General features: G+C 42.8%; 1 protein-coding gene across 4 annotated transcripts in view; it reads right to left on the minus strand.

Annotated features, from left to right (window-relative positions):
- si:dkey-172j4.3 (diacylglycerol kinase delta) overlaps window positions 1–24,447 on the minus strand; it is a 118,908-nt gene that overhangs the window by 50,374 nt on the left and 44,087 nt on the right. The window contains exon 1 of one of the 4 annotated variants that reach the window (XM_052460028.1): window positions 16,276–16,891. The exons of the other annotated variants lie outside the window; for them this stretch is intronic. Within the exon in view, the coding sequence (XP_052315988.1) occupies window positions 16,276–16,428 (153 nt within the window). The 5' untranslated portion in view covers window positions 16,429–16,891. Of the gene's footprint in view, window positions 1–16,275; window positions 16,892–24,447 lie in introns of those variants that run through there. 4 annotated transcript variants of the gene reach the window in all.

The raw sequence follows: 24,447 nt of genomic DNA on the forward strand, positions 1-24,447 counted from the left end.
TTCTTTATTTGAACAATTTTCTACATTGTAGAGTAATAGTGAAGACATCAACACTATGAAATAACACATATGGAATCATGTAGTAATCCAAAAAGTGTTAAATATATCAAAATATAGTTTCGATTTTAGATTCTTCAAAGTAGCCAACCTTTGCCTTAATGACAGCTTTGCACACTCTTGGTATTCTCTCAACCAGCTTCACCTGGAATGATTTTCCAACAGTCTTGAAGGAGTTTCCACATATGCTGAGCACTTGTTGGCTGCTTTTCCTTCACTCTGCGGTCCAACTCATCACAAACCATCTCAATTGGGTTGAGGTCGGATGATTGTGGAGACCAGATCATTTGATGCAGCACTCCATCACACTCTTTCTTGGTCAAATAGCCCTTACACAGCCTGGAGGTGTGTGGGTCATTGTCCTGTTGAAAAACCAAAGATAGTCTCACTAAGAGCAAACCAGATGGGGTGGTGTATGGCTGCAGAATGCTGTGGTAGCCATGCTGGTTAAGTGTGCCTTAAATTCTAAATAAATCACAGACAGTGTCACCAGCAAAGCCCCCACACACCATCACACATCCTCCTCCATGCTTCACGTTGGGAACCACACATGCTGAGATCATCCGTTCACCTACACTGTGTCCCACAAAGACACGGCGTTTGGAACCAAAAATCTCATCAGAACAAAGACAAATTTCCACCGGTCTAATGTCCATTGCTCGTGTTTCTTGGTTTTCATTAAGCATTTATTTGGGCTGCAATTTCTGTGGCTGGTAACTCTAAGGAACTTATCCTCAACAGCAGAGGTAACTCTGGGTCTTCCTTTCCTGTGGCGGTCGGTCCTCATGAGAGCCAGTTTCATCATAGCGCTTGTTGGTTTTTGCGACTTCACAAAGTTCTTTACATTTTCCAGATTGACTGACCTTCATGTCTTAAAGTAATGATGTGTTGTCATTTCTCTTTGCTTGTTTGAGCTGTTTTTGCCATAATATTGACTTGATCTTTTACTAAATAGGGCTATCTTCTGTATACCACCCCTACCTTGTCACAACACAACTGATTGGCTCAAATGCATTAAAAAAATTAAGAAATTCCATAAATTAACTTTTAACAAGGCACACCTGTTAATTTAAATGCATTCAAGGTGACTACCTCATGAAGTTGGTTGAGAGAATGCCAAGAGTGTGCAAAGCTGTCATCAAGGCATTAAGGCAACTATGTTATTTCATAGTTTTGATGTCTTCACAATTATTCTACAATGTAGAAAATAGTAAAATAAAGAAAAACCCTTGAATGAGTAGGTGTGTTCAAATTTGTGACTGGTACTGTACATGATTTCATCTTTGTCTAAGAATGCTACACGTGACATCAAATGAGAATAGGGCTATGTGTTTTGACATGCCTTAAAAGGGCAGAAACGAGATACAAGTAAATAAGTGAAAGTATGTACACCGAGTATACCAACCATTACAAATACATTAGGACCCCCCCCCCCCCTTTTTGCCCAAAGAACAGCCTCAATTCATTAGGGCATAGACTCTACAAGGAGTCGAAAGCGATCTACAGGGATGCTGGCCCATGTTGCCTCCAACGCTTCCCACAAGTGTGTCAAGTTGGCTGGATGTCCTTTGGGTGGTGGACCATTCTTGATACACACGCAAAACTGTTGAGCATGAAAATCATGGTGCGCCTGGCACATACTACCATACCCTGTTCAAAGGCACCTAAATATTTTGTCTTGCCCATTCACCCTCTGAATGACACACATACACAATCCATGTCTCAATTGTCCCCTAGGCTTAAAGATCTTTCTTTAACCTGTCTCCTCCCCATCATCTACACTAACTGAAGTGAATTTAACAAGTGACATCAATAAGGGATCATAGCTTTCACCTGGATTCACCTGGTCAGACAGTACGTCATGGAAAGAGCAGGTGTTCATAATGTTTTGTACACTCAGTGTATATGCATACTAAGACAGAGAGAGAGAAAGAGATAGAGGGAGAGACAGAGAGAGACATTAGTGACAGGTTTAACAGTGGCATGCTGCCCTGTGTGTCAACGCAACCCCTGAAAATGTCCTGAGGGAACCAGACACAAAGACAGGTGTGTCCCCCATAGCGAATCACTGGGTGAACACACACAATCTGACAGGTTTGACAGCGCATGTGTGAGAGTGTGATGTGTTTGACTATCCTGGTGGTCAAGGTGAAAATGGCCCCATATGTTTCACAGGGCTGTTCACACCTTCACTGTGTGTGTGTGTGTGTGTGTGTGTGTGTGTGTGTGTGTGTGTGTGTGTGTGTGTGTGTGTGTGTGTGTGTGTGTGTGTGTGTGTGTGTGTGTGTGTGTGTGTGTGTGTGTGTGTGTGTGTGTGTGTGTGTGTGTGTTCAAAGCTGGGCGCTGCTCAATGGACTCTGCTGGGTGGTAAGTGTAGATACGTCAGACACACGTCACAATTTGCATAGCAGATTGGACCTTTTAACTGTCATAACTCAGCTATCTATCCTGGCAAACAGACACACAAACACACACACTCACACACATGTCTAAAGACCGTCTCCGATGTCATGAAAACTCTAATTTCCTCTCTTTTCCTTTCCATTTTCCCATTTCATTTAAGGGGAATGGAAACAATAGGCTTTAGAACACCAGCTAACTGGAACTGTGAATCGTGGACAAATTTGGACTCATCAGACTAAAGGACAGATTTCCACCCGTCTAATGTCCATTGCTTGTGTTTCTTGGCCCAAGCAAGTCTCTTCTTCTTCTTGGTGTCCTTTAGTAGTGGTTTCTATGCAGCAATTAGACCATGAAGGCCTGATTCACAAGGTCTCCTCTGAACAGTTGATGTTGAGATGTTTCTGTTACTTGATGGTTTTTGCGACTGCACGTGAAGAAACTTTCAAAGTTCTTGATATTTTCCGGATTGACTGATGGCTCATGTACATTAGCACACAGTAAATTGCTACGTGCAGCTTAGGCTGCCCAGAGTGGCTTGCTTGTGGGCGTGCTGGCAGCATATGGCAGCACGTTCGATTGTGCGTCAAGAATTAAGCATAGCAAATTTATATGAAGGTTTGGTTATTAAATGGGTAAATAGTTTAATCCATTCTCCATTTCATGAATTTATTCACATGTAAATGGTAATATGCTCTAAAATGCTCTGATGACAAACAAACTTTGCTGCCCTGTTACCAACTGTCCACATGGCTGGGAGAACTTATTCAAGTAAGTAGACACATTTCGAAAATGTAAAAAAAAAAAACTCAAATTAGCTGCTAACGTAGCTAGCAAGCTATCTAGCCAACTTTACATACTGTATAGATAGCTAGCTAAGTTAATTAAATATCACCAGCTACTTAACTTCATATTAGCTAGCTATCTTGGTGTATTTATCACTGTAAAAAACAAACTCCAAAAGCATTTGAAGGTAGCTAGCTAACAGCCACGGATGAGGGTGAAAGGATAGCAGCCCCAACTGTAAAAGTGAGAGAGTAGACTAATCTGGAATGGAAAGGTACTTTTGTGTAGTTCCAGTCCTTAGAAGTGAGGACGGAGATAATAGTAATGTAATATTCAGTGCGGTCTAACTTGAGTATAATGAAGTCTGTTTCTTGTGAGGTTTTCTATCCTCAGATACAGAGAGCTGTGAAAGCCTGTCTGCAGATGAAGAGGTCCCAATGAAGAACAGTGGTTCTCAGTCCTGGACTCAAAGGGATGAACATTCAAATGGTAAACTCATCATCAAGCTTCAAGTGGTATTTATGTATTCATTTATGATGCTATATTTGATATGATCCTGCTATCGTCACATGCAAAAAATGTGTGTGCACATGCATCTATCTATCCAATGTTATCATGATTTGTTATAAGGGATATTATACTTTAGTAATCTACAATGACCTGGTGATGTACAATTCTAATAATGACATTATCTTCCATATTCCTACAGATACCTTGTAACTGGAGACTCCTTCAAAACAATTTCCTTACAGTTACCGTGTAGGGCACTGCAAGGTTGTTTGACCAGGGCCATCTGGGTTGCCTCGTGGGGGAATTCAGGCGTGTGAAGGCTACCTGTGTCCTGCATAACTTCATGAGGATGGACACGAGGACCAACTTGCCCCCGTGTGCCAGAGGAGAAGTCTGCTGCTCTGCAGGACGTTTCAAGGATGGGGTCCAACAACGCAACAAGAGAGGCAATCCGTGTGTGGGAGATCTTCACCTCCTACTTCTTCAAGGAGGGTGCTGTTCTCTGGCAACTCCATAGACTACACTATGCACAACCAAACGCTCTTTTAAGAGCCATCCACATTGCAATAAGAGTATTCTTCCATTTACTTAGCTATGTCAACTGCAGTTATTCAATTCCTCTCCTATTCAGTTTATTTATTCAGTTTCTCTCCTTTTGATTTCTACTTCTCAGGTGAGGGTGCTGTTAAGGTAAGGGTGCTGTTAAGGTAACAAAACAGGCTATTTTAAGTCACCCATATTAAAAAAATGTACAACAATTGGACTCCTAATAACTCCAAAGAATAGGCAAGAGGGAGAGAGAGGCATGAACACAAAGCCACTTCATTATTTCTAGAACTACACTATAGTGTTTGTCCTTGAGTTGTCTGTGCATGTTTTTCAGCACAAAGTACTCTGCAACCACTTAGTGTGGACACCAGGTGAGGCCACACACACAGATTCCTGTTGAGTACGGTCTCTTTAACTACCTTATTTTCTCAATAACAGTCTCTCTCCTTCACTTCATCCCTCTCTCCCCTTTTCTGTAAATCCTCTAGGTCAGGGGTGTCAAAGTCAAATGGACGGAGGGCCAAATAAAAAATTTAGCTACAAGCCGAGGGCCGGACTGTTCGAATGTTCATTGAAACATTTTTAAATGACGCATATAGTCTAGTGAACCTAATTGAACCTACTGAAAACCTAACAAATATATTCCAATATGATCAGATAAATAAAGCAATATTTTCTTATGGCTCTGTCAGTAATCTTTAATTTTCAACAGACACAAAAGACAAATTTCCTTTATATAAAAATCCCCATAACATGAACATTAAATGAAAGAAACCGGTATTCAAGGCACCATCAGTAGCCTATATTTTCTATTTTAGCAAAAGTGGGCTAAATTTACTTCAAAGAAAAAAAAACAATAATAGCAATTTTCTATCATCCACTCAACTGAAATATTTTTAAAATATAATTGGATTGAAATACAATAAAATAAAGTGCAAAAATCTATTAATCAAAAACAACACTTTGTTTAAGGAGAAGTAACATGCAGTGAAAACAAATATTAAACTTTAACTTTTAAACTTGAACTGAGTAAAAACTCTAAATATGTGATTGCACAGTAATGTTCACTTGTTTGAGGTTGAGGGTGATACTTGGTGGTGTCCCATCTTTTCCACAAGTTCATCAATGTTCGGGGATAGGCTCTGAGCTGAGGAAATCCTCAGAATTGAGTGGAGGTGTTCAGCAGTAAGTCGACTTCTGTGTGATGTTTTGTTCAAGTTCATCAAAGAAAACAGTTGTTCACACAGGTATGTGCTGCCAAACATAGACAACGTTTGAGCAGCCTGGATGCGCAGCTGGGGCATTGTGTCGGGAGGAAACGGGCGAACTCCGCAGCACCCACTGCCGCATATTTTGCCCTCAGTGCATCATTGCATTGGAGGTCAATCAACTCCATTTGGAGGTTTGGTGGTGAGCTTTCCACGTCAACAGCAAATGGGTTACCGAGCAGTTCCAACCTGCTTTTTGTGCTTCAAAGTCAGCAAATCGGCGTCGAAAGTCAGCGGCAAGCATACCTATTTTATCAGCCAACTGTGCGCTCGGGAACGCACTGGTAGAGAGCTTCTCTTTCATGGTCTGGCAGCTGGGAAAGTGGCTCAAATTTTCTTTCCGCATCTGCGTCTCCCACAGAGTCAGTTTGGTTTTAAATGCCTTCACTGTACTGTACATATCAGAGATGACACGATCCCGACCCTGCAGCTGCAAGTTCATTGCATTCAGATGACTCGTAATGTCACACAGAAAAGCCATTTCACACAGAAACATTTCGTCTCGGAGTTGTGTTGTGTCTTTCCCTTGCTGTCCAGAACAGACAAATCTCCTCACGAAGCTCGAAACATCTTTGAAGCACCTTTCCCTGGCTTAGCCATCGCACCTCTGTGTGATAAGGCAAATCACCATGCTCCGTTTCTAACTCCGTCAGAAATGCCTTGAACTGGCGGTGATTCAAACCTTTGGCTCTGATAAAGTTAACTGTGCGCGTGATGATGCTCATTACATGCTCCATTTTCAAGGCTTTTATGTAACGCTTCCTGGTGTATGATACAATGATAAGCTGTCAGCTCACCTGTCGCGTTTTCCTCTTGCATCTTTTCCCGTATCTTCGCCACCAGTCCGCTCCTGTGTCCACACATCGCAGGTGCTCCGTCGGTTGTCAAACCCACGAGTTTTTCCCAAGGCAGCTCCATCTCATTTACACATCTTGACACCTCTTCATACAAATCATGCCCCGTAGTTGTGCCATGCATAGGACGTAAAGCCAAAAACTCCTCTGTCACGCTTAGGCTGGAGTCCACTCCGCGGATGAAAATTGACAACTGGGCAATGTCAGAAATGTCGGTGCTCTCATCCACAGCCAAGGAATATGCAATGAAATCTTTTCCCTTTTTCACAAGCTGCTCTTTTAGATTGATGGACAACTGGTCTACTCTCTCGGCAATGGTGTTTCTGCTCAGACTCACATTTAAAAAGAGTTGCCTTTTTTCTGGGCAAACTTCGTCACAAACTTTAATCATGCAGTTTTTGATGAAATCCCCTCCGTAAATGGCCGGGCTGATTTAGCGATCTCTTCTGCCAAAATAAAACTGGCCTTGACAGCAGCCTGGCCTTGTGATTTGGCTTTTTGAACAGAGCCTGTCGAGATTTGAGGCCTCGTTTTAATTCCTCTGCCTTTTGTAGCCTTTGTTCCATGTCCATATTCTTGTTTTTGTCCGCGTGTTTCGTTTCATAATGTCGTCTCAGATTATACTCTTTCAGTACCGCCACACTTTCTCCACACAGAAGACACACAGGTTTTCCAGCTACCTCCGTGAACAAATACTCCGACTCCCACCTTGTTTGAAACCCCGGTTCTCAGTGTCCACCTTCCGTTTTGCCATTTTTGATGGGTATCTGAAAGTTAATTTTACTGTGATGCTGACAACTGCTGTGCCAATAAATATTGAAATGAAGCAGCCTACTGCTCGGTGCGTCACCGTTGCATTGTGGGAAATGTAGTATTGGTGCGTGTAAAAGATCTGCGGGCTGCCGGCTTGCTGCGGTCTGCGGGCCGGTTCTAATAATAAATCAAGATCATCCCAGGGGCCGTAAAAACCTTCTCGCGGGCCGGATGTGGCCCGCGGGCCTTGACTCTGACATATGTGCTCTAGGTTATATCAGCTGTGTCGGTGAACCCCTCCCGCACCCCTTAACTGCCTACATAGAGGGCACGGCAAGATCAGAGGTGAGAGGTCACTTGGTCAGGTCAACAAGAAGCATTATTAAAGAGATGCTTTACATTGAAATACAGATAGAGGTGTAGTAGTCCCAGAGTTAATGATCCAAGGTCAGTTTTGCGTTTCACCTCCTGATGATTATGATGACTGACAGTGTTAGAATAAAAAAAAACACAAGGCTTGAAAATGATATCTCTCTCTCTCCATCTGTCTCTCGTCTGCAGGTATGTTTTGATGTTAGAGAGGATGCCAACCCCCAGTCCAGTCATCTCCACTCACCCGCTCTTAAGATAACCAAAGGCTGGTTAGGAGGCACCACTAGAGACACTATTATGTAATTGGGATGAACTGAGAGAATATTAGGGTAGCACTGTGATTCATTAATCATATGCTGTCTTCCCTGCTCCTCTGTTCTTACCTCTTTCCCTTTCTGTCTTTTAAACCTCTCACTACCTCCTATTTCTTCCTCTGCTTTTATAATGCACACCAGATGTGCATTGAAGTACAGTTTGAACTTGTATTTATAATATGATATTACAATTATAATATTGATATTGCATGTATTATGTATTTATAACACTTGGGAAATGTACTTCTTTCAATACATCATTTCACATTCTCTACTGGTTGAAATTAAGTCTCTCGTTTGATGAAATACTACACCTGTCCTGTGTTTATCAGATCAATGCAGATTAAGGAAATTAGATATTAAATCAAGTTAAATGAAGGTTAAATAAATATAAATAAAATGTTGAGATGAACCGGTTTTAGAGTATTTACATGATGCATAGGAAGTGTAGTGTACAGTTCTTTAAATTCTATTTCTGTATATATGAATTACAAATCAGCCTTTAACTAGTTAAATCATGTCTCTAGTCTATTGCAAAGTAACCATTGATGTCCCAGGAGCAGGAGTGGTAAACACTGTTGAAGTGTATAATTGTAATACATACATGCAGACACAGCATCATTGAAAGACTGGAATTTGATACTCCTGGTATTGGATATGACTGAAAAATAATCTCGCAGACATTCATACCTGAACTGCACCTTTATTTGCCAAGGTAGAGTACATGATCAGTGAACATATTCTACTCAATCCATAGACTGTTTTGAAGATGATACAACTGGCTATAACTGGCCAGTTATCTTCAAATAATATTTTTGCAGGAATCTCCTTGCGAACGATTTTTCCGAAGATGATAGCTGAGCTTCATAGGTAGGTTCTGAACTAATATTTATACCAAACGTTTTAGGGTCCATACACAGATCGGCTGCAGAGCTAGCTACACATCCATAGGCATACAGATAGGTTTATCCTCCAATACACAATAAGCAAGAAAATAGTTAGCTACCTATGTTACTTGAACTGCATTGCATGAGAAATAACAGCAAGGCAAGCGTACAAAATTGTACATTCAATTTGCAGTAAATGCTTAAGCTAGCTAGACTCATTACATCCACTGTTTCACAAGATGAGAGCCTGATTTCCTGGTTTCTCAGGAGTCCCTAAAACATTAATCAGAATTACAATTTCATACTCATGTCTCATCACCAATAAAGCTAGCCAGCCAGCTGGCTAATGTTAGTTAGTCAGCTACTGTTGACTAACCCCATTCAGTACAAATGAGCGCAACCGCTGCATTCAAACGAGGCTGCAATGAAAACTAATGGGATTACAGCGACTGTTGGCATCAACATCTGGGGTGTGAACTATGTTTCTATTCGAGTGGGGCGGCAGCGTAGCCTAGTGGTTAGAGCGTTGGACTTGTAATTAACTTTCAACAAGTATTTAACTTTCAACAAGGCACACCTGTTAATTGAAATGCATTCCAAGTGACTACCTCATGAAGCTGGTTGAGAGAATACCAAGAGTGTGCAAAGCTGTCATCAAGGCAAAAGGTGGCTACTTTGAAGAATCTAACATCTACAATATATTTTGATTTGTTTAACACTTTTTTGGTTACTACATAATTCCATATGTGTTATTTAATAGTGATGTCTTCACTATTAATCTACAATGTAGAAAATAGTAAAAATAAAGAAAAACCCTGGAATGAGTAGGTGTGTCCAAACTTTTGACTGGCATAAAAAAAACATATTAGAAACTCTTACATTTGTAATATAATATTCATACAACAATAACTATATTGAAAGAATAAGGTTAGGGGAATACATTGTCTCATTCAAACCTGAAAAAAAGTTATATCATGACATTATACAACATTAATCTCAGGGATATTGGTATCAAAATTGTACGGGAATTTCATCATATTATATGAATAAGGCATATGATAACAATAATTGGCTTTCACAACTTACATTTCTTCTTACATACATTAGATTAGGCCTATAGTCTAATACATAAAGAGTCCGAATGGGAACAAATTAAAAGCATGCAAGAAAGGGGAAATGACCAGTGACAATCTGAGCTACTTGGTGGTTACTAGGATTCCCATTACTTCTACCTACAGTGCGTTCAAAAAGTATTCAGACCCCTTGACTGTTTCTACATTTTGTTACGTTACAGTCTTATTCTAAAATTGATTAAGTTTTTTTTCTTCTTGATCAATCTACAAGCAGACTTGGATCAGCTCCGCCAAGCTATCTCCCTGCAGGGAGCCACCATTGGGAGACATCAGGAGTTTCTACAGGGCCCTTTGGAAGGGCTCAGTTCCTTGACGGAATGCCCCGACCATGGGTTAAAGGCTATTGTGAAGCAAATCAGGGTGTTAAGTCTTCCAGGCTTTGGTCAATGATGTGCTTCGGGACATGCTAAACCGGTTTGTGTTCGTCTACCTGGACAACATCCTGTTTTTTTCCCCGATCTGCCCAAGAACATGTACTCCATGTCAGACAGGTCCTTCAGCGCCTCCTGGTGAACCAATTGTTCTTGAAAGCCGAGAAGTGTGAGTTCTATCACCTTTCTGAGATATGCCATTGCTGAAGGCAATGTTCAGATGGATCCTGGAAAGGTGAAAGCAGTGGTGGATTGGCCTCAACCAATGTCCAGGGTGCAGTTTCAACGGTTTCTTGGGTTTGCAAGCTTCTACCGGCGTTTCATTCGGGATTACAGCACCCTGGCAGCCCCCCTCTCGGCACTCACCTCCCCCAAGGTACCATTCAAATGGACTCTGCTGTCGACAAAGCCTTTGTAGACCTGAAGCATCATTTCACAACAGCACCCATCCTCATCCATCCGGACCCCTCGTGTCAATTTGTGGTGGAAGTGGATGCTTTGGATTTTGGCGTGGGGATCATCCTGTCCCAACGATCTGCCCAGAACCAGAAGCTTCATCCCTGTGCCTTCCTGTCCTATCGTCTCAATCCTGCTGAGAGGAACTATGATGTTGGCAACTGAGAGTGGAGGCACTGGCTGGAAGGAGCAGACCAGCCATTCCTGGTCTGGACCGACCATAAAAACGTGGAATATTTCCATTAAGCCAAGCGCCCTAACTCAAGGCAGGCCCGGTGGGCCCTCCTGTTTACCAGATGCAACTTGACCATTTCCTACCGTCCTGGGTCTAAAAATGTGAAGCCTGATGCTCTCTCCCGCCTATACAGCTCCTCTGCCACACCCTCGACTTCCGAAACCATTCTCCCTACCTCAGGCCTTGCTGCCACTGTGGATTGGGGTATTGAGAACCTGGTTTGCGAGGCGCAACGCTCCCAACCTGGACCTGAAGGGGGCCCGGCTAACCGGCTGTTTGTCCCTAACCCAGTCCGGTCCCGGAGATTCTGGGAACATCAGAAGGTGGGGGGAAATGAACTATATTCTGGTAATGCGACCAATTGAATATATGCAGTGGTACTTAATGAATATGATGTCAGTTCAGTTGTCACCTGAGACATTCTCATCAATGATAAGATGACAAACTCTACAGTGGAAAGTCTACGCATCAGAGTTATCGGATTCACATGGAATTGTTGTTCAATTTAAATGTTTGAATATGAAATTATTCATGATGGGATGAAATGTGATTTTAGCTTCTAAAATGTGAGATTTGGGTTTTCATAAGATAGGGCTCTGCTCAATCAGTGGCCCGCCCCTGTGAAGGGACATGGGCTATAAAAAAAATCAAACACACCCTCCTCTTCCTTCCTATATAGGCCCTTGACGACAATGTAACCTCCTGTTCCGAGGACGTGAGGACGACGGTCCTATGTCAGAATGCTTCAGATAATAACTACAGAATGACGCCAACATCAGCGTGAGCTTTGGTTGCGAATGGTATAAACTCTTATTCACTACAGAAGTGATACCTCCTAGCCGTTGAGTTAGCAACAGCAGACGCAACCGAGGGTTAGGAATGAACAGACAGAGTATTCCGTCTACCACACAACGACGTTACTACAATGTTTCCAATTTACCAGCAGAGACATTCTTCAAAGGACTCGGTTGGGCAACACAGCCTTCCATCTACCACCAACCTACCGAAGAGTAAATATTTATTGAATTTTTATTTTCCAAATGGGCGGTAATTTAGAATGCATAAGATACTGTATTTACGATAGTACAGCTTCTTCACTTTGTTCCTCAGTCTTCCCGCTCTTTCACTCAAACCCAGCCCCTTTTCTTTTGTGTAACAAGCTGTCATATTTGTTCCTCCCGCTAGGGACGTTTTCCTTTATGACGTAATTTGTAATCAAGTTATGATTTAATTATGTTTATGTGTGATTCTGTTTGATTAGTTAGGTATTTAGTAAATAAATGATTAAACCCAATGTTGTATTGCTGATTCAAATTGTTAGCCAGGGTTCGTGCAGATAACCAAGAATTTACAACTTTCAGATCAGACTGAATTAAGATGACGATTAATATGGACTGCTATTGGTGTAAAATATTACTAGGTCTTTAAGAGTTTATTCGGAAGATAACAGCTCTATAAATATTATTTAGTGGTGCCCTAGTTAATTACATTTACATGATTAGCTCAATCAGGTAATATTAATTACGTAGAAATTATTTTTATAGAATAGCATCTCATATCACTTAATCCGGCATAGCCAAAGACACGACAACTGTGTGTGCTCAAAACAAGACTCCCGGCAAGCTCCTTCTGGCCTCTTGCAGCCACTACCGGTTCCTCAGCGTCCCTAGTCTCATATATCTCTGGACTTTGTCACTGTGCTCCCTCCGTCTGATGGCAAGACTGTCATCGACCGGTTCTCCAAGGCCGCCCATTTCATCCCTCTCCCAAACTACCTTCTGCCAAGGAGACAGCCCATATTATGGTGCAGCATCTCTTCCAGATCCATGGACTCCCAGTAGACATGGTCTCCGATCGGTGTCCTCAGTTCTTGTCTCAGTTCTGGAAGGCATTCTGCAACCATATTGGGTCGTCGGCCAGCCTGTCATCCGGATTCCATTGCCAAACTAACGGTCAGTCGGAGCGAGCCAACCAAGACCTGGAGACCACCTTAAGGTGCCTGGTCTCAACTAACCCCACTACCTGGAGCCGTCAAATGGTCTGGGTGGAGTATGCCCGGAACACTCTTCCCAGTTCTGCCACGAGACTCTCCCCTTTCGAGTGCTCCATGATCTGATCTGTGTCACCTGTCCTTGTGATTGTCTCCACCCCCTCCAGGTGTCGCTTATTTCCCCAAGTGTATTTATCCCAGTGTTTCCTGTCTCTCTGTGCCAGTTCATCTTGTATATTTCCAAGTCAACCAGCACTTTTCCCGTTCTTCTGCTTTTTGCATTCTCCTTTTTCTAGTCCTCCTGGTTTTGACCCTTGTCTGTTTCTGGACTTTGTACCTGCTTGCCTGACCATTCTGCCTGCCTTGACCACGAGCCTGTATGCCACTCTGTACCTCCTGGACTCTTGATCTGGTTTTGCCTGTCCACGACCATTCTCTTGCCTACCCCTTTGGATTAATAAACATGGTAAGACTCCACCCATCTGCCTCCTGTGTCTGCATTTGCGTCTCGCCTTGTGCCTTGATAAAAACAGGTTTCAAGAAATGTTTGTTAAATTTCTTACAAATGAAAAACTAAAATATCACATTTACATCATTCATTGCTCACTCTTACCAATTCAAGATGGCGCTATCCATACCTCTAATAAACGATCGAGATCATAATGCTTCAAATATATATAATATATATGTTACCAGTACATGTAGTATTAGTGCATTTAGTTACCAGTACATTTAGTATTAGTGGATTGAATACATCGCTTTGCTCAGCTTTACTTCCTGACGTGTTTCCATTCCCCTTTAAACAATTGCGGTGTCCTTCATAGGGCTTAACTCTCTCTAATCTTTTCAACAATGATCCCCTGATAAAAGTGTTTGGCTCATCGGAGTCTGGGCATGCATACGAGGGAATGACCTATATGTGTGTGTGTGTTGGAGAGAGATGGCAAGACTGGGAAAAAGAAAGCGAGAGAGAGAGAGAGAGAGACAAAGAGAAGAGAGAGGGAAAAGGAGAGGGATAGTATATTAAAAATGTATACAGACACAGACTAGACAAACGTGTCTAGTCTCCTTGTTGACAACGGCTAGAAGGAGTGGTAAGGCACAGAACACTTCCTCTTTGTGTCTATTTCTCCCAGTTCTATGCTGTATACTAAGGAGCATCCTCTCACCATCCTCTCATGTTATTTATCTTCCTCTCTCTCAGTAGAAGTGAGAGTAATAAGAGAGATAAGTACCTCTGTTGCAGCAATAAATCAAATGCATTGCTATATCAAGGCATACACAATCTGATTCCCAGAGTTTGTATGTGTCTGTATGTGTGTGTGTGTGTGTACAGCTGTAGCTGTATTTGTGTGTAGTAGGGTCATCACACAAATCTTATTATCTTCCTGTGTGTGTGTGTGTGTCTGTGTGTGTGTGTGTGTGTGTGTGTGTGTGTGTGTGTGTGTGTGTGTGTGTGTGTGTGTGTGTGTGTGTGTGTGTGTGTGTGTGTGTGTGTGTGTGTGTGTGTGTGTGTGACGTTTCTCTAGAACAGAAAAACATTCTAACCACTCTCATTGGTCCCAGGTTGGGCCAGAGCCAGAACACAAGTGGGTAAAAGCCGAGATTTGAACGTTTGTCATTGGCTTCGCTACTCTGATTGGTTAGAGATGATCCAATAGATCATGACTTTGTTTTGTATAACACCCCTCATTTTGACGTCACCACAAACGACTTCAATGATGGCAGTCTCAGACTGAAATATGTGGTGAGTCATAGAGCAGTGTAAGAATTCAGGCAATTGATGCAGTCATTGAATGAGCAATATGAAACTGGGTAAAACAATATTATGTCATTTCCGCTCATGATATCAGTCAACCGCTAAGAACCTTGGCGTGATCCTGGACAACACCCTGTCGTTCTCAACTAACATCAAGGCGGTGGCCCGTTCCTGTAGGTTCATGCTCTACAACATCCGCAGAGTACGACTCTGCCTCACACAGGAAGTGGCGCAGGTCCTAATCCAGGCACTTGTCATCTCCCGTCTGGATTACTGCAACTCGCTGTTGGCTGGGCTCCCTGCCTGTGCCATTAAACCCCTACAACTCATCCAGAACGCCGCAGCCCGTCTGGTGTTCAACCTTCCCAAGTTCTCTCACGTCACCCCGCTCCTCCGCTCTCTCCACTGGCTTCCAGTTGAAGCTCGCATCCGCTACAAGACCATGGTGCTTGCCTACGGAGCTGTGAGGGGAACGGCACCTCAGTACCTCCAGGCTCTGATCAGGCCCTACACCCAAACAAGGGCACTGCGTTCATCCACCTCTGGCCTGCTCGCCTCCCTACCACTGAGGAAGTACAGTTCCCGCTCAGCCCAGTCAAAACTGTTCGCTGCTCTGGCCCCCAATGGTGGAACAAACCCCTCACGACGCCAGGACAGCGGAGTCAATCACCACCTCCGGAGACACCTGAAACCCCACCTCTTTAAGGAATACCTAGGATAGGATAAAGTAATCCTTCTCACCCCCCCCCCCTTAAAAGATTTAGATGCACTATTGTAAAGTGGCTGTTCCACTGGATGTCATAAGGTGAATGCACCAATTTGTAAGTCGCTCTGGATAAGAGCGTCTGCTAAATGACTTAAATGTAATGTAAATGTAACCGAGCCGCTCATGGGGCGGCAGTGTAGCCTCGTGGTTCGAGCATTGGACAAGTAACCGAAAGGTTGCAAGATCGAATCCCCAAGCTGATAAGGTACAAATCTGTCGTTCTGGCAGTTAACCCACTGTTCCTAGGCCGTCATTGAAAATAAGAATTTGTTCTTAACCGACTTGCCTAGTTAAATTAAGGTAAAATAAAAATGAAAACAACAACGCCGACTGCATCAAATAAACCTAAAACTGATGTAGAAGAAATGAGGGAGAAAGAAAACAAAGGCAGATAATTTACTGGTAGGTAAACAAGGTGAGGTGTAAGATCAACCCTTGAGGCTGGTAACTCATAGACAACCAAACGAAACTATCTCACCCTACCTCAACCTCTCCTCTAGACTCTGTCAGTCCTTAGTCACCCATTCATCCCTTTCTCCTCTCCTCCTCTCTCTTTCTCAGTCCATACTCTGTCAGTTAGATCTTGTCAGACAGACAGACGAGTCTAGTCATTAAAGTAGGACAAATCACATTTACTACCAATTAAACCCTATCTAACCATGTGGGCTCTGTTAGTGGGACACACACACACACACACACACACACACACACACACACACACACACACACACACACACACACACACACACACACACACACACACACACACACACACACACACACACACACACACACACACACACACACACATATACCTCTATCTTGTAGCCATGTGGTTTCTCTGTGTAGCTGGTCTCCAGTTCGTCTCCGTGACTGAGTTGGCTTTCGTCCCCATGTCCTGCCCCCACCTCACAGTGGAACAGCAGGGGGGCCAGACAACACACACTGCTAGGACAGCACCTGGGCATGATGGCTCTCTGTCTGTCTGCCTCTCTGTACAGTGTGTCTGTTGGTCTGTCTGTCGCACATTGATGTCTTCACTTGCAGGTAGCCTGTTAACTACAATAGGGAGACACTACTTTCCACTTTACTTTTCTGGGAACCAGGACAACAGAATCTCCGCCTGTCTCTGTCTCACTCTCTCTGTTTCGTCTCTTTCTGTCAATCTCCCTCTCTCTCAAGATCCTAAACAAGACTACTGAAGTCCTCTCTGCTTTTTAATGCTTCACTTTCTTCTTCGGTGTTCTCTCTCTCTCTCTCTGGTGACTGAACAGTCTAACGTTGTGGTGATTATCTCTGTGTTAACTGCTGATCCAACAAAAATGTTTCTACATCCTCCCTCTTTTGCTCCGGGCTTTAGGATTAAGGCACTCCCTCTCAGGTGTGTAAGAGGATACACCTTTACCAGGATGCCATGCAAGATCATCTACCCTCCTCCTTTTCACTTCCTCTCTCCTTCTTTAATCTCAACCCGTTCACCTCTTTTCTTTGCCAAACACTTTTGATTCTCTCTCTCTCTCTCTCTCTCTTTCTCACACACACACCTTCCTCTTTAGGGTGTGTATTCAGGTAGGAAGTGGGAGGGGAAACCTGAGCTAAGAATAGAACAGGTAGGACCTGTTAGACTGGATACTGTAGATGGGAACACACACACCCATCTTGTCTCTGTTAGATATTACACTGATCAAAAAATATAAACGCAATATAAATGTAAAGTGTGTCAGTTAGATCTTGCCAGTCAGTCAGTACCCGCAAAACACTAGTTTCAACGTCAACAGTGAAGAGGCGACTCCAGGATGCTGACCTTCTAGACAGAGTTGCAAAGAAAAAAACATATCTCTGTCCAGTGTCTGTGTTCTTTTGCCCATCTTAATCTTTTCTTTTCATTGGCCAGTCTAAGATACGGCTTTTTATTTGCAACTCTGCCTAGAAGGCCAGCATCCCAGAGTCGCCTCTTCACTGTTGACATTGAGACTGGTGTTTTACGGGGAATATTTAATGAAGCTGCCAGTTGAAGACTTGTGAGGTGTCTGTTTCTCAAACTAGACACTCTAATGTACTTGTCCTCTTGCTCAGTTGTGAACCGGGGCCTCCCACTCCTCTTTCTATTCTGGTTAGGGCCAGTTTGCGCTGTTCTGTGAAGGAAGTAGTACACAAGCGTTGTACGAGATCTTCAGTTTCTTGGCAATTTCTCACATGGAATAGCCTTCATTTCTCAGAACAAGAATAGACTGATGAGTTTCAGAAGAAAGTTATTTGTTTCTGGCCATTTTGAGCCTGTAATCGAACCCACAAATGCTTTATGCTCCAGATACTCAACTAGTCTAAAGAAGGCCAGTTTTATTACTTCTTTAATCAGAACAACAGTTTTCAGCTGTGCTAACATAATTGCAAAAGGGTTTTCAAATGATCAATTAGCCTTTTAGCTAACACAATGTGCCATTGGAACACAGGAGTGATGGTTGCTGATAATGGGCCTCTGTATGCCAATGTAGATATTCCATATCTACATACATCCATATTTCCAGCTACAATAGTCAGTCTACACAGTCTACACTGTATTTCTGATCAATTTGATGTTATTTTAATGGACAAAAAAATGTATTTTCTTTAAAAAACAAGAACATTTCTAAGTGACCCCAAACCTTTGAACGATAGTGTATTTCTGTATTGTTTTAGTGATTCACCATAGTGAAGCCATAGGCTCAGCTTTTCTGGGTCTCTATATTTTTGGTTGGATAGGTTTCTCAATTTCTATGTTAGGTTGTTGCATTCTTCATCAAACCATTTGTCATTGTTGTTCATTTCTTAGGTTATCTGCTTGACATGTTTTAGATTTGATAGGGAAGCTAAGAGGTCAACTATAGTGTTTAGGTTATCTACTGCCAGGTTTACACCTTCACTACTACAGTGAAAAATTTTGTCCAGAAAATTATCTAGAAGGGATTTGTAGATTTCCACACGACTCTCCTTCCATCTATAGCATGTCTTAATATTATTCAGCTCCTTTAGATTTGATGCCTCATGATTGAGCAAAGCTCTGTTCAAGTAGAGTGAGATTTTTCTGTGATCTGATAGGACTGACTGTGAACGTTCTAAGAGACTCTGGGTTGAAGTCAGTGATAAAGTAGTCTACAGTAACACTGCCAAGAGATGAGCTATAGGTGTACCTACTATAGGAGTCCCCTCGAAGCCTACCATTGACTATGTACATACTCAGCGTCCGACAGAGCTGCAGGAGTTGTGACTCGTTTTTCCTGGTTATGTTGTCGTAGTTGTGTCTAGGGGGGCATATGGGGGAGGGAATGTTTTCACCCCCAGGTAGGTGTTTATCCCCTGTGTAAGGCGTGCGTACTGGAGGTAGAGAAGTCAGGCACAGGAGAGCAAAGACTATGTTACAATGGCGCAGTTTAATGAATAAAATCACCGTGAACAAGAACAATATATCCAATGGGACAAAAACCCCAGACATAACGTGCACAAGCACTTACAAAAAACATTACTGGACAAAGACATGTGGGGATCAGAGGGTTAAATATACGACATGCAAGTGATGGAATTGAAACCAGGTGTGTGGGAAGACAAGACAAAACAAATGGAAAATGAAAGGTGGATCGGCGATGGCTAGAAGACCGGTGACGCCGAACGTCGCCCGAACAAGGAGAGGGACCGACTTCGGAGGAAGTGCTGAGGGTGTCAGGTTCGCGACAAGTTCTAGCATTTAGGTCGCCACAGCAATTGATCTCCCCCTCTAGGATGGAGAAGCTGTCATTGTTATAGGTAGCGGATATTAAATGTATATCGTTATAGGTAGCACAGATGAAGACATTTTTTTCTGTTGAGATAATTTCCTTATTCATTTCTAGCCAGATGTAAAATGTTCCTGTTTTGACTAGTTTAATAGAGTGGGTTAGGTCTGCTCTATACCAAATTAGCATACCCCCTGAGTCTCTTCCCTGTTTCACACCTGGTAGTTTGGTGGATGGGACTACCAGCTCTCTGTAACCTAGACGTCAACCAGTGGGTCCATCTCCTTTATACCATGTTTCTTGTAGGATGACAATGTACATGAAATGTATTTGACGAAGTCTGGATTCCTGCTCTTTAGGCCAAAGGCAGATGACCTCAGACCTTGTATATTCCAGGATGGGATAGTAAAAGCTTTGTGTTCCATAGTGTCTAGTGTTGTTTTTGTGTGGTTTAGGCCCGGACCATCATAGTAGCTGTGAGCAGAGCATGTTGAGCATCTGATTACGTACCTCTTAGGTTGCAGGATGGGGGATGGGCAGGTGTAATAGTGGGGATTGGGCCTGTTGCTCTGCTCACTGCCTGGGCATATGCCCTGCTGTCATGTTGAGGTTCTTGCTGCAGGGGCACGGAGCATGGGGTGGGCAGATATGGGGGGGCCTATATAGAGTGTGGCAAGGGTTTGCTTGGGGTGGTCTTAGCTGGTTGGGGTGTGGCTTGTGATGCTGTGGTCTGGGTGTAGATCCTCTTGGCATGGGTTCTCTCAGTGCAGGTCTTTCAGGAGGGGTCTTGCAGGTCGGGGAGGGTGTCTCGCTGGTCTGGGCGGGGTGTCCGTTGCTCCTGTGTGAGGATCTGGGGCTACTGTTCAGGGTGATGTCCTTCAGGGTCCTGGCAAAAGTTGGGATGACTGCCTTGTAGAGGTGGACCTGGTCATAAAGGATGTTAAAGTCCAGGGTGGAGTGGTGGGCCAGGTAGACATTAGGTTTTGAGTCACAGTCTCGCGAAATGCTTGTATTCACCTGCTGTATGGTGGCAGGGTGAAAGTCTTTTTGTGGTATCAGGGTGAAGACCACTTGTGTGTTGGGGAAAGCGTAAAAAGCTTTTTCAATCACTCCCTTGAGTGCTGTGGCCACGTTTTCCTGCCGGGCCCTCAGGTCATTTGTGTCCGTGTGAATTATGGGGCTGGAGGACCCTAGTCTGTCCTCTGACAACAGCTCCAGGGCATGTCTAGTGTTCGAGCACCAGAGCTTAGCTATTTGGTGTTTGGAAAAATATATTTGCCATTTGAGTCAACGAGGAGCACAATCTCTGGCTTTTGTGTGTCCTCAGTGGATGTGTGTGGGTTGTCAAGAGAACAATCAGAGGAGCTGACAGGGGGGCTATTAGGAGGGAGGGTGTCTGTTGGGTTGGTGGGTTGTCTATCCCATTGTTGTGTTGGGGTCTGGGTAGGCTGTTCTGCTGGCTTCTCTCGCTATCTCCCCCTTTCTCTCTGGAAAATTGTGGGCAGGTGAATTATTGGATGCCCTTTAATAAAAACATTTTTTTTAAATAGTGTTTTGGTGGGATTTATTGACCAAGGTCTATAAAGATATATCCATATTTTGTTTAGTTATGTTTTGACATCTCCTTTGTCTAGTATTCAGCCCAACCAAGAAGCTTCAACTGCTGGAGAACACTGAATCCAGCCAATCTATTTGAGGATCAACCATCCATCAACCTTGAGTAAGAAGTATCTTCACTGTATAATGCTGATACATTTCAATGTTAAACAAATTCATTTAAACATTAACACAACCATTAAAATGGCTGCTGCAGTTGTGGCCATCTCCAGCGATGAAGAAACTGATGTCAAGGAAATTAGACCTGGAGCAAGGATCTGGGACGAAATGCCACAAAGGAGACTGTTTTACCTCTTTTTATCATGGCGAGAGACATCCTGAAGAAGGAGGAGGCCATAGCCAACCCCATTAAGGAGGAAGAGCTCTGCCACCATCTCATACATGAAATTCATCCAAACTACTTGAGGTTAGTACAGAGAGTACGTGCACTCTGGCGTATATTTCTTCTCAGTAAGGAAGCAAGGACAACACTTCTGATCAGGGGAATAACAGTCGGAGGAAAACATGTTGCGTTCTAAGAGAATAATCCTTTCAGTTTGAAGTCACGCATGTCTGACCAGAACTCAATTCAAGTTACAATTGAAGAACTACCTGAATCAGCAGATGGTAGTGTTGTGACTGAGTTTCTGGCAAAAGCTGGATGTAAAGGTGGTGGGGAGGGTGATGAGGCGCATGATAACATTCAAGGGTCAACTTACAAACTGCTCCAACGGAGATTGTTTTGTATATGTTGAAGCAGCCCCCATCACTCCAATCACAGGGTTTGTAAAGATTGGACCTCACTGGATCAAAGTGTTTTATGACGGACCTGCACGTAGACATGACTAGCAGACATAATCCCACTCTAGAGGGGGTCAGGAGATGATAGAGTACAGTCTTCCTACACTGGAATTACATAAGGTGCAAAAAGAAGAAGAATAAGAGGAAACATTTTCTAAATGAAGCTGGGAAAGTGGCTACTGAGACCAGTGACAATCATAACCTAATGGAAAACGCGGTGCAACCCCAAACGGGGTGCAACCCCAAATGCGGTGCAACCCCAAACGCGGTGCAACCCCAAACGCGGTGCAACCCCAAACGCGGTGCAACCCCAAACGCGGTGCAACCCCAAACGCGGTGCAACCCCAAATGCGGTGCAACCCCAAATGCGGTGCAACCCCAAATGCGGTGCAACCCCAAACGCGGTGCAACCCCAAACGCGGTGCAACCCCAAATGCGGTGCAACTCACTGGGGAATTTTAAAAAAGCGGCCAAACATCAATGCTGGCCTTTATTCAAACAATCCGTAATCAACAAATGCCCAAGAAGCCTAGGGTACGAATCTCCCCATCAGAGTCTGTAGTTAGGACACCAGCAGAAAAGAAGGCTGATATGGAGGATATTATTCCTAGGAGAAGGGGAGAAAAGTCCCCCTAATTTGCCATCCAGAACGAAATTATTAATGAATGGTGGAACATGAATGATTGAAATCATCTAGATTCGAGTAGACTATATTACCAAGGTTCAGAGAATGACATTCTTAGTATGTGAGTATAACCTCTGTCACTGAAATGTCTTTTCAAGAGAATGAGGAATCTGCAGATATTCACATTTTAATGAAAACTCTTAATACATGTCCCAAACAAAACCCGCCTTTGAGACAGGAACTCAGTCTCCCTAATCCTGCTATCAGAAAACATTGTATCATGAACTTTTTCAAACCATTAATCAGACTAAAATGTTCTGTGACCCTCATCCCAAACCTAAAGGAATATTAGGAGGTCATGTGAATATTTGTAGCATTATTCCTAAGAGTGAACAGGTGGAACATTAATTGACTGACTCCAATCTTGATTTCTTTTCTGTTTCTCTGAGACATGGCTGAATAAATCTTCTCCTTTTTCCACCTTTAATGTCCCTGGATATTCCATATTCAGGAGAGACAGGGGAGAGGGCTGAGGGGGTGGATTGCTTATGAACATGAAAAATAACTTTAAATGCAATCGTATCATATGGAAACAGGTCAATGACCGTGAATGTACAGTATGGGGCTGAATGTCTTCCTCCCCCTCATATGTCTCTCACAATTATTGGATTATATCGACCACTAACATCTGATACCTTGTTTTATGATCATCTAAATGCCATGCTTAAAAAATTTGATCATAAGAAGTATATCATCTTCATGGGCGATTTCAATATAAACTGTGAAAACAAAATTTACAGGAAAAAAATCAGGAATCACAGACCATTTCAACCTGACAATACAAGGACCAACTAAAGAAACACAGACATCCCAGACTCAAATTGATCTGCTGTTCACTAACATACCTGATCGAATAACTATGTCTATTAACTTACTAACTGGCATATCTGACCATAATGCTACATTGTGGTTAGAAAGCTCACTATATCAATGTGCAACAGTATGATAGAAAACATCTTTAAAAGTGAGCAGAGTAACTACGATGCAGCTATAGGTCAAATTGACTGGTCTGATCTGTTATGCAATGAAGACCCAGAGTCTGGATACAGAACATTTATGTCAGCTATTGACTAAGTGAATACCTCTTTTACCAGGAAATGTCAATATAAGTCAAGTAGTCAAACCTCCCTACCATGGATCAATGAGGACCTCTGGAGGCAAACGGGATCTTTCCTTGAAAAAAGCACTGAAGTCTGGTCAGAATGATGCCAGACGTATATTAACATCACTGGGAAATAAGGTGGTGAGGAATAAAAACAAAATCAAAAGCAGAGTTCTTAGACTGATCAATGACGCAAAACGAAACGGCAAAGTGATTTGGGAAAATCTCAACAAACTAACAGGGAGAGGAGCTGAAAAGTCCAAAAAACATCCTGAAAGAAAGGTTAATGGGATTCTAATTCAAGACTCCAATTTCATATCCACCACCTTTAACATTTTTTTTGTTGACTCTGTCAGGGAACTGGCTCAAGGATGTTCAACCAAGACCACAGTTCTCACTCCCATGGACAATAATAAACCAATATTCAGATTCCTGAAATCTCAGCGTCAGCAGTGGACAGTACTATCAGCTTCTTCGGGAACTCTAGAAGAAAATATGATTTGGTCTAGAGACTGTATTCCCGAAGACACACAAATATTCTCTGACCATCTCTGTCCATCAAATATAGGTTCTTCCCCAATGCTTAGAAGTCTTCAGCAGTGATACCTGCTTAAAATCTGGTGATCAAACAATGGTGAAAAATGACCAACCTAAAAGCATTCTTCCAGTGCTATCAAAAGTAGCTGAAAAATATAGTCGGAAGTTTACGTACACCTCAGCCAAGTACATAAAGTAAACTCAGTTTTTCACAATTCCTGACATTTAATCCATGTAAAAATTCCCTGTTTTAGGTCAGTTAGGATCACCACTTTATTTTAAGAATGTGAAATGTCAGAATAATACTAGAGGGAATGATTTATTTAATCTTTTATTTCTGTCATCACATTCCCAGTGGATCAGAAATGTACATACACTCAATTCGTATTTGATAGCATTGCCTTGAAATTGTTTAACTTGGGTCAAACATTTTGGGTAGCCTTCCACAAGCTTCCCACAATACGTTGGGTGAATCCCATTCCTCCTGACAGAGCTGGTGTAACCGAGTCAGGTTTGT

The sequence above is a fragment of the Oncorhynchus keta genome, chromosome 13 (assembly GCF_023373465.1).
Source record: "Oncorhynchus keta strain PuntledgeMale-10-30-2019 chromosome 13, Oket_V2, whole genome shotgun sequence".
Lineage (NCBI taxonomy): Eukaryota > Metazoa > Chordata > Actinopteri > Salmoniformes > Salmonidae > Oncorhynchus > Oncorhynchus keta.